Below are 11,567 nucleotides of genomic sequence, written 5' to 3' on the forward strand. Positions count from 1 at the left end.
TATGTCTACAGCTTGATGCCAAAGCCTGCGATTAAAGCGAAGGAGCTGAAGCTCTGAGTGTAGGGGACAAGCGGTGTCATTTAAAATTCATTCGTTTGTTTTCTTTTTGGCTTAGTTTAAGACATAAAAAGAATTTAAAATAAATAAAATAAAATAAATAAATATATACAATCATTTATCATTATCTTTTTTACACTATCTTTTTAATAATTATATATATATATATATATATATATATATATATATATATATATATATATATATATATATATATATATATATATATATATATATATATATATATATATTGTTCTTATTTGTGTACATATCCAACTATTCTTTTATTGATTGCTTATATTATGTGCATTACTTTGGCAATACTTGACAAGTCATGCCAATTAAGCTCTTTTCAATTGAACTGAATGGGTTATCTGCACTTTTAGTTTCAGTCAGCCAGCCTCAGCACTTCCGGTGAGCTGTCTTTCCATTATAAAGTTGCCACGTTTGAGGTCTGATTACTTTAGGAATCAGTGAACTTCCCTGCCTGGCGGATATGCGATATAAAGTGGCTCTCAGACTGGACAAGAAGCACTGCATTAAATTACATTTGACATATCTTTAAAATATGGAAATTAATTTAACCCCAGTATTTTCAGTGGAGTTTCTGCGCTTGCCCGCTGATCCAGACAGCACTTGTTTTTAAACTGTCTTTCATCTCTTGTTATGCTTGAACAACTAAATGAATGCTTAAGTTTATTTAACTGAATGTATTGTAATTACAGCATCGATGCTGTAAAAGGAACCTTATGAAACTAAAGGCTTTCACTGGAAGTTCATCATTGGCTGAAAACACTGTGCATATGGCCCACTGAGTTGAGTAGAGAGAGAGAAAAAGAGAGAGAACACAACTGCATTAGTTGCACCATCAATGTTTCATATAAATATATAAATATGTATGTATTTTATTGTTTTATAACATGTATATATTTCTTTCCCTTTTAAAACGTATATTATTATTGTTGTCATTTACATCAGTGTTGTTATTATTATTATTATTATTATTATTACTTGCTTATATTGTGTTTTTTTCTGCTATGTGTACTTTGGAAATGTCATGTGTAAAAGTCAAAATTATTCGTCCTCCCGTTAAATTTTAATTCTTTAAAGTTTTTCCCCAATTTCAGATTTTCTTCAGCACATTTCTGCACGTAATAGTTTAATAACTCATCTGTAATAACTGATTTCTTTTCTCTTTGCCATGATGACAGCACATAACATATATAATGTAACACTAGATATTCTTCAAGACTAGGGATGCAACAATTAAGCGATTTCACTATTAACCGTGATTTAATTAGTCAAGGTTAATTAAACTTTAAGGCTTTTCAACAACACGGAACAAAACTGCTGCAACTAAACAAAGTTATGCCAACTGTGCGCTAGTTTAAGGTTCTGAGCTTGTGCACCGAGGTTAACACACACGCACACAAGGTTTAACTATGGCTGATGCTATTAACTAAGGGCCCTTCACATTTAGCATTTTTTGCTCGCACAAATTCGAGTAGGTGTGTCTATAAATGCGGGTAGAAATGTGTATATAAAGCACGAGTGTGTTGCAGCGTGCACAATATGCGAGCACAAGCAGTGCGCCTCCATTGGAAGCGACATGTGCGCGCTGCAACACACTCACGCTTTATATACACATTTCTACTCGCATCCAAACAGGAGGAAAATGCAAAATAATAACACCAAATATTTCTGTTGTATGGTTGATCTAAAGTGCCTTTAGACAGACATCCAGCAGTCTTTCACTACATTTGTTCTCTTAAAAATGGAAATACTTACATTTACATGAGAAAATACTTAGAAAATGGAAGAAAATAGATTTACATTAGACAAATACTGTTTGTTTATTTATTTGATCATTTATTATTTATTTGTTTATTTATTTATTTGCTTTTTCATTTATTTATTATTTGTTTATTTATTAATTTATTGTTTGATTATTTATTTGTTCATTTATTATTTATTTATTTATTTATTTGTTTTTATGTATTTATTTTTTTATTTGTTTATTAATAATTTATTCATTTATTGTTTGTTTTATTATTTCTTTATTCATTTATTATTTATTTATTTATTTATTTGTTTTTATGTATTAATTTTTTTATTTGTTTATTAATAATTTATTCATTTATTGTTTGTTTTATTATTTATTTATTCATTTATTCTTTTTTATTCATTTATTTTCAGTTTAAAATTATTACTTGTTTAAATGTCAGAAACTTTTTTCACTTATTTTTAAGTCCAAGGAGAAATGGACTATTGTTAGTTCATTGTTAATAATTTGTGTTGTACAGTATTATTTGGTTACCGAGCATCAATAAATAACACTTTAAAATATAAAGAGTTTCCATGTGATTTTAGAAACTAGTAGTTTTAAAATCAATGAATGCATAATAATCGTGAAACCGTGATCATTCCTCAAAATATAATCGTACAACCAAAAACTATAATCGTTGCATCCCTATTAAAGACACTAGTATTCAGCTTAAAGGCTTTACTAGGGTAATTAGGGTAAAGTTAGGGTAATTAGGCAAGTCATTGTATAACAGTGGTTTATTCTGGAGACAATCCAACACTAATATTGCTGAAGGGGTGAATAATATTGACCTTAACATGACTTTAAAACAATTAAAAACTGCTTATATTCTAGCCCAAATAAAACAAATAAGACTTCCTCCAGAAGAACAAATATTAGAAAAAACACTATGAAAAATTCCTAAATCGGTGCAACATCCTTTGGGAAATAATGGATAAAGAAAATTCACAGGAGTTTAAATAATTCTGACTTCAACTGGTAATCGTGCTAATAAAGTGAATTGAACTGAGAGTGTGTGTGTGTGTGTGTGTCTGTCCTGCGCACAGTGAGCAGGTTGTCAAGCAGCAGTCCGTTTTATGTGCAGAAAGTGTGTGTGTGTGTGTGTGTGTGTGTGTGTGTGTGTGTGTGTGTGCGTGTGTGTGTCAGCTCAGTCTGGATACAGGATGAAGCCAGAAAATGTACTGTATTTGTTGTTGTTTCCGCCGTGTGCTTTTCCGCCGTCCAGTTTGACATAAATCTCGTCTCCAGAGTCCAGATGCAGAACCACACTGTTGCTGGCGTAATCGTAGTTCTGATCGGCGTCCTGCGCGATGGCGCTCGCACGAACCTGCTCAGAGAAACACACAGAGAGACGCTTACAGTCTGCAGTCCAGCAGATTCAGCTTTAAAGTGCTCATGAGATCAAAACTAACCATGTTGATGTTGTTAGCTCACATTGCTAGTTTAGTGCTGAACAGTTAATCTGAGCATGTCATTAAGAGAAATAAATTGGTTTGCTCTTGTGATCTTTAATTGAAATCTGAAAAAGCACTTTGGGTTTGTTTCCAGTTAAATTCTCAGATTAGATCTGTCTGAGGTATTGGGCGGGGCTTACATACTTAACCACGCCCCTCCATCTGTCATCACTATGACAGCAGACAGAAATGGTGAGCAGGAGGAGTCTGTTAGGCTGTGATAACTCTTTCCAAACCCTTTCCCCATCTTTCTGAACGACACACCGGCACTACCTGACAAAAGGCTTGTCATGGATCCCAGTTGTAAGAGCAGCAAATAATAACCTGACTTACAGTGGATCACGTGTAAAAGTGTCAGAAGGTGGATTTCTCTGCTGAATCATCTGTAGATCTGCATCAATCATCACCAATACTGCAGAAGACCAACTGGAACCAGCATGGACCAAGATTCTCATAGAAATCAGTCAAGTTTGGTGAAGGAGAAATCATGGTTTGGGGTATATTCAGTATGGAGAGATCTGCAGAGTGGATGATCAACATCAACAGCCTGAGGCATCAAGACGTCTGTGCTGCCCATTACATTACAAACCACAGGAGAGGGACAATTCTCCAGCAGGATAGCGCTCCTGCTCATACTCCAGCCTCCACATCAAAGCTCCTGAAAGCAGAGAGTGCTCCAGGATTGGCCAGCCCTGTCACCAGACATGACCATTATTGAGCTGATGAAGGAGGAGGTGTTGAAGATGAACACAAAGACTCTTGATGAACGTCCTGCTGAAGGCTTTCTTCTTCATTCCAGATGACTTTATTAATCAGTGATGTGAGTCATGTCAGAGATGTATGGATGCAGTCCTCCAAGCTCATGATGGAGTCAGACACAATATTCATTCTGTCTCCACTGCAGCAGGACTTTATATTCTATACTGGACATTATTTCTGTTCAGTGATGAGACTTTAGTCTGAGCAGAGTCAGACCGCACTGTCCTCATCAAATCAGTCAACATGAAGACATGATCAGATTTATTGAGCTCAAATCAGCAAAATCTAGAGGCCTTCGCCTTTCATAGAGACAATTCTGATGGCAAATCATCAGCTAGAAGTCAACTTGTTATTTGCTGTTCCTAACACTCGGATAGATGACAAGACTTTTCTCAGGTAGTGTAGTTTACTACATCCAATCAGCTCGCAGTGGAAAAAAAACAAGCCACACCCACTGTTTTCTCCTTTAATATTCCGTTTTCTCTAGGAACTGCGTCACAATATGGAGAAAAGTTCATTTTCATTTGTTTTCTTTTCGGCTTAGTCCCTTTATTAATCTAGTGTCGCCACAGGGGAATGAACCGCCAACTTCATTCATTTTCTTTTTGGCTTAATCCCTTTACTTATCATAGGTCGCCACAGCGGAATGAACCGCCTACTTATCCAGCATATGTTTTACGCAGCGGATGCCCGTCCAGCTGCAACCCATCACTGGGAAACACACACTCTCATTCAGATTTATAGGTGATTTAGATTTATATTCAGATTTAGAATTATAGGTGTGCATTTTACCTTCTTATGCATCAAACGTGAGCTCCACACTTTTTCTTGATTGAGACATGTTGAATTCTTCATTCATCATTTGCGGTGTTTCTAAATTACATTGCAATTTCTCTCACCATTTTTTATATCTGTGTTATATTTTCTGTGGTGGTTCAGACCCCTGATAAATACGGGACTAAGCCAGAGTAAAGTGAATTAGTTTCTGTAAAGCTGCTTCTGGCCATGACGCGTTCACACCTGAAGAGATGCGTTTAAGGTATTATATGCAGCATTCTTGATTTATTCTCTTAGGTATGGCAAGATCCTTCACACTTAGAGGGAAAATGTGCTCAATTATAAAGCTTAAAGCATTAGAATAGGCACTCAGTATCAACCGATCACCATGACAAGGAATCAGTACTCTGTATTAGCTGCAAAACTCCTGATCGGAGCATCCCTAGCTTTCACCCAGCTTGGCTGTCAGAGCAGCAATACTCGCCCTACAAGACTGATCTTGGTAAGTCAGTAAATGCACCCTTGGAAAAAAGAAGTATACTTAAGTAAAGGTCAAGTATAAACGTATACTTTATTTGGTAAGCATACTACTATCAATGTAGTAGTGTACTTTAAATGTTCTTACAGAAGCCCCTTAAGATATACTGCAGTAACAAAAGCTGCACACTTTGAGGATCAAGAAGATATTAAAATAAATGTTCATTTTTAGCTTGTACGGTGGTACAGTTCAAATAATTGTTCAGTTTTTTACTGCTGTCATTAAAAGAAACAAATGAACACCATGACTCCTTGTGTCGGTGTCAGTCTGAACAGCCGCGCCGCTTCACAACACACTGTATAATGCAAATCACTGAAGTATGGTTGAAAACACACACATTTACTCTAGTGTTTTTCTTCATGTGGGCTCTTTCGAGGTCTTAGAGCAGGTAGCTTATTATCCGACTAGTTAAAAGCAAAATAGTAGCGTGATGACAGGATTTTATTGATCTATTTTATTGATGAAACCTGCAAGTTAAAAGTTGCTGTTTTATTTATTTTTTCATTTTTATGTATTTATTTATTCATTTATTATTTATTTGTTTATTTATTTATTCGTTTATGTATTTATAATTTATTTATTTACTTAATATTTGTTTATTTATTCATTTATTGTTTATTTATTTATTATTTGTTTATTTGTTTTATGTATTCATTCATTTATTTATTTATTTGTTTGTTTATTTTTTATTTGTTTTATGTATTTATTCATTTATTTGTTTATTAATATTTTATTTATTTATTTATTTATTTATTTATTTATTTATTTATTTATTGTTTATTTATTTATTCATCTAGTTTTGTGAGCTAATCTAAAGTGAGGACTATTCATGCTTTATAAATCCCTTATAAATGACAATTAAAGGCTCAGTTAAATTCTAAACAGGAAAAATTACATTATTCATTCCTATTCATTTAAAGATGCACAAATAAAACTGCACTTCAAATTAAAAATAAATCGTTGCAACCTGATCTAAAATAAAATCACTGTAGAGTTTAAACATTACATCTTAAAATATTGTTAAATTACAATATTCTTGTTGTTTTATCCGTTTTTTTGTCGTATTTTGATACTCCTGTTATTCAGCAATGTTTAAACTTTACAGTAATTTTACTTTTCAGATAAGATTGCAATGATTATTGTTCATTTGATTCTGAGCCTTTATTAGTCATTTATAAGAGATTTATAAAGCATGAATTATCTAAGCATAAATAGTCATATTAGTAAATGCCTGAATAATAAGATATATAAACGGTGATTTCAATAGATTATTAATCATTTACTCACTAATTTTGAATTATCCTAAAAACCCTCAACTACTCTCAAATACAACTGGTTTTTAAATAATGTGAGACTGAATTTAGTAATGAAATATAAATCATTAACTAAGTATGAAAATACAATTATTAAACACATTATAGGTGCTTATAAGTCAAGAACACAGCATCTGTATCTGCAGTTATAAACTGCTTACTAACGTTTATTCTGCATGTGGATTTGGGAAGCTTTTAAATTTGGGTATAGGCAAAATCCAGGAGGAAATCCCAAAATAACAGCAGAGTTTAACTGGTTAAATTCAGCCCAAATTAATTGTTTACAACCACTTCACTTAAAAGATGTAGTAAATGCAAGGACTCAGCTTTGAATATTTTTTTCAGTTCATTACTTGGGTAACACTTTATAATAACTACACACTATAAATCATTCATTAAGCATTAGCATTAAGTGAATTCGTTATTTGTTAAACAAACAAATTAAGTTGAACATAACTACATTTCATTTGTTTGTTTAAATTCAGCACATAGCCTATAAATTGTTTGCCACAAATTTGCAGGCATCTGTTTTTCCTTACAGGATTGTAAGTTTTTACTGAACCATTAATTCGCGCGATGCGTCTGTACCTGTCCGTTTTTGCAGAGGTCTGCCCACATGCTGGTTCCGTCCCCTCCGCGCATCAGCACATGGTACGTGAAGTAGTAAATCCCGGACACCTGACAGGTAAACTTGCCGGTAGTGGGATCATAGTGATTTCCAACATTTGTCACAACATCATCAAAGCGGAGCACCTCGTAGCCTTCATGAGGGTTTTTCAGACCCACGTAAAAGGCGATCTTCGCGTTTCCCAAAGCAGGACCGACGTCTCCGGTCTCAGTCCGCGCCGTTCCTGAAGCGACGCCGGTAAATCCCGGTCTGCCGGAGTCTCCAGGCGGACCCCTTGGACCGGGAGGACCGGGCTCTCCAGGAGGACCCCTGGGTCCGGGTTTGCCCGGACGGCCCGGTTCTCCTCTGGTGCCCTGAGCGAAAGCCGGCGGGATGGCGCTGAGGTCCTGCATCACCTCCAGAGCCGTGGCGCTCGGTTTGGGGTTGTAGGGGTCGCAGATCATCCGGCAGGTGCCCATCATCTCGTAGTGTGCGGCCGCGGGGGTGCGCAGCAGCAGCGGGAGCGCGATCACCAGCGCCGCGATCATGATGACGCCCGTGAGCGCGCAGACCGAGCGCCTGCTGAGGAGCGCCTGTGAAGCTCGCGCTGGAGAGTCCGGATGGGGTTTGGAGGAAATGGTGACGCGCGAGCTGGAAAAGCGCACCAAGAAAAAAGTTCGTTTAAATGTATAGAACAATACCCGCGCTCCCCACCGATGCTGAAATGTGTCGTGATTCCTCCTCCCTGTGACCCCTGGCAGAACAGCGCTGTGTGCGCCCGAGCCAAAGAGACACCGGTGGCACGCGACGCGCGCTGACGTAGCGCTTATTCTGCGCTCTGAGCATCTCCGTTAAACGGTCTTTATAGAATCTCTAGAAACATTTTACACTCTTTAGAACCTCGTGTAAATAGTCATTTCTGACTTAATCTGGCTTAAAGAATCTTTTTAGAATCTATTGAACTGTGTGTAAATAAAGAGATCAGAGATGATCTGAGTTTAACATGTGTTCTCGTTCAGCAGAACGGGTTTATATATATATAGTTGAAGTCAGAATTATATGTCTGATAATATTTTTTGTTCTGGAGAAAGTCTTATTTGTTTTATTTCAGCTAAAATAAAAGCCATATTTAATTTTTAAACACCACTTTGAGGACAAAATTATTAGCCTATTAGCCCCTTTAAGCTATATATATATATATATATATATATATATATATATATATATATATATATATATATATATATATATATATATATATATATATATTTAAATGTCACTTAGAGCTGTATAGAAGTGTCTTGAAGAATATCTAGTCTAATATTATTCACAAAAGAGAGAAAGAGAAAAGACATCAGTTCTTAGAGATGAGTTACTAACACTATTATGATTAGAAATATATATATATATATATATATATATATATATATATATATATATATATATATATATATATATATATATATATATATTTTTTTTTTTTTTCTTTTTTTTTTTTTTTTTTTTTTTCAGAAAATGGTACTTTACCAAGTACCAGAGAATGGCATTTCTTGGTTTGGATGTTTGAGGTGTAGAATGATGAGATGTTTCAGAAATCGTATAGCTAGAAAAGATTTTGTGTGTTAGCAGTTGGAAAAAACAGTATAGGCCAAATATTATTGGTGTATGTAGCATAAAAACAAACATACTGTCAGTAAAAATAAATATATATATATATATATATATATATATATATATATATATATATATATATATATATATATATATATATATATATATATATATATATATATATATATATATGTATATATTTAAATGCAAAGCAGAAGTATATTCTCCCGAATACAGTGAAGAACACAATTGTGTGTGGGGTCTTGAAGGAGATGCATCATGCAGGCATACTGACTCATCATACACTTTCCAGAGCCAGGCTGAGAAGAATTACTCTACTCTTTTCTATGCGGATTTAGGATTTAGTAAAGGTGAATATGCGGTTGGTACAAAACTACAAATTGTGGATGCCTGAAAACCAGTTTTTTTTTTTTTGGACTAGAATATTCTGGTTCCTCTCACCTTTGACCTATTTATAGGTCTGTTCTACAGTAAAGCAGTGATCGGTTACTGATCAGTTATGAAATGAGTGTTTCCACACGTGAGGAGTGTGTGTGTGTGTGTGTGTGTGTGTGTGTGATCAGGTGGATAAGTGTAGCATTTTGACTGGTTGTGTTTGGAAAAGGAAAGCAAGTGGCTTCCTCTTAGGTTTGTGTGTTTTCAGTAGAGAGTTGTGTGTAGTGTTTTGAGAAAAACAATTGAAAACTGAGATGAAGGCTGAGAAACAGCTTCAGGTGTTGGAGATTTGCTGTGCAGTTCTGCGTTTCGAGTGAGAGGTTTCCCAAATCATGTAACAAGAAAAGATTTTGTGTGTAAGCAGCTGGAATACTGTGACTGGCTTTATTAGTGACCTGTGAAGTGTGTATTCTCCTCCAGATGTTTCTCATGTGGTGTTGTGATTAGAGCAGGGAGATTTACTCAGTATTTAAGAGGACATCTTTAATTCTGTGAATAATGACTGCATAGTGGCATAAACATGTGATATTGATCAATAGTGCAGTGCTGTGGTGATTTGAGGGGTCAGTGGAGTCTGCTGTATTCCTCTGTCCTGGTGTCGTCCACCAGATCCAGCACAACATGACTGTGCATGCTTAATTATTACAGTAATGACTCACCTCATCCTGAAGAAGAGCTCACTCTACTGCTGCACATGACCTTGACCTGCTGTGTGTGTGTGTGTGTGTGTGTGTGTGTGTGTCTGTCTGTGCTTTAGCTTATCTGCTCACTGGTCTGTAGATGTGGGTCTGACTGCTGTGACTCAGGGTTACGTGTGTGTGACAGAGACCACAACCATGAATAAACTCACACACACAGACACACACACACACATACTTGTATATATGGTTTACAGGGACACTCTACATGCGTGATGTATTCCATACTGAACAAATCTTTATATGTCCCTAACCCAACCCAGGCAGCACGGGGGCTCAGTGGTTAGCACTGTGCAGGAAGAAGGTCGCTGGTTCGAGTCCCGAGTGGCTCAGTTAGCATTTCTGTGTGGAGTTTGCATGTTCTCCCTGTTTTGGCGTGGGTTTCCTCCGGGTACTCCGGTTTACCCCACAGTCCAAACACATGCGCCACAGGGGAATTGATGAAGTAAATTGGCCGTAGTGTATGAGTGTGTGTGTAAATGAGTGTGTATGGGTGTTTCCCAGTACTGTGGTGCAGCTGGAAGGGCATCCACTGTGCAAAACATATGCTGTAATTGTTGCCGGTTCATTCCGCTGTGGCGACCCCTGATAAATAAGGGACTAAGCTGAAGAAGAATGAATGAATGAATGAATGAATGAATGAATTGTCCTACTCAATGCAGTAAATGAAAACGGTCAGATAATACACTACAGACAAAAAGCACCCATCTTCTGCCAACACACACACACACACACACACACTGGTATGTGTGTGTAAATGTCAGTGTGCCGGCAGCAGTGAATGTCTCCTGCTCCAGTTCTATAGCACTGAACCCTGCATACATTACCAGCCTCTCAGGACACACACACTTTAAATGCTAGCGTTGGCCTTTATGCGCACACACACACACTTCCACATGAATACACATACAGTACATAATGTAAAGGGGGTAAAGTCTGGGTCGAGCAAGGTAAGACAAGGCCACCTGTAAATCTGTAACTGTATATCTAATCCGCAAAATAAGTGTTTTATTTTTTTAGCAACATTTTTACAGGTTTTTTGTTACCGTAATTTAAATGGTGGACACATCTGTAGCCTAATTAACAGAACGTTTCCCTTTTATATATGGTAAAAAACTGTAAATTCTCCAAATTCCCAGCATGACACTTCACTTTTTATGCTTTTTGTGCAACACAGATTTTGGATATGTACCCCTGTCTACATTTGACGAGAGCGCAAAATATGTACCCAGAGGTACGTTTGGCTCTATTTTGTCTGTGAAATGAATGCTGTGGGGCGGTATGACGCTGCCGATGGCTCATGCTCCTTTTCAGGCTGTCGCTGACCGCTCACCTCCACATGGACGGCTTTTCTGGTATTTGACTAGTAGCTCACCACATAAGGTGATGGACTTGGAACGCCGAGCGAAGTTCAAAGCAACAATGGGGGTTTAGTCTGGCGAACAATGATCTCAGAAACCAGATAATACAAA

General features: G+C 36.5%; 1 protein-coding gene across 1 annotated transcript; it reads right to left on the reverse strand.

Annotated features, from left to right (window-relative positions):
• Positions 1-2,250: 2,250 nt before the first annotated feature.
• Positions 2,251-8,164, reverse strand: c1ql2 (complement component 1, q subcomponent-like 2). The gene is made up of 2 exons (XM_001920670.8): positions 7,312-8,164; positions 2,251-3,209 (listed from the first exon to the last, which is right to left on the reverse strand). Exons 1-2 carry the CDS (start codon positions 7,876-7,878, stop codon positions 3,030-3,032), a joined length of 747 nt encoding a protein of 248 aa, XP_001920705.2. The 5' UTR covers positions 7,879-8,164; the 3' UTR covers positions 2,251-3,029.
• Positions 8,165-11,567: the final 3,403 nt, after the last annotated feature.

This window comes from Danio rerio, chromosome 9 (genome assembly GCF_049306965.1).
Source record: "Danio rerio strain Tuebingen ecotype United States chromosome 9, GRCz12tu, whole genome shotgun sequence".
Lineage (NCBI taxonomy): Eukaryota > Metazoa > Chordata > Actinopteri > Cypriniformes > Danionidae > Danio > Danio rerio.

Coding starts and splice junctions, on each gene's coding strand:
- c1ql2 (XM_001920670.8), bottom strand. CDS start 7,878: ATGATCGCGGCGCTGGTGATCGCGCTCCCGCTGCTGCTGCGCACCCCC. Junction 3,210..7,311: donor ACCTCTGCAAAAACGGACAG/GTACAGACGCAT, acceptor TTCTCTGAGCAG/GTTCGTGCGAGCGCCATCGC.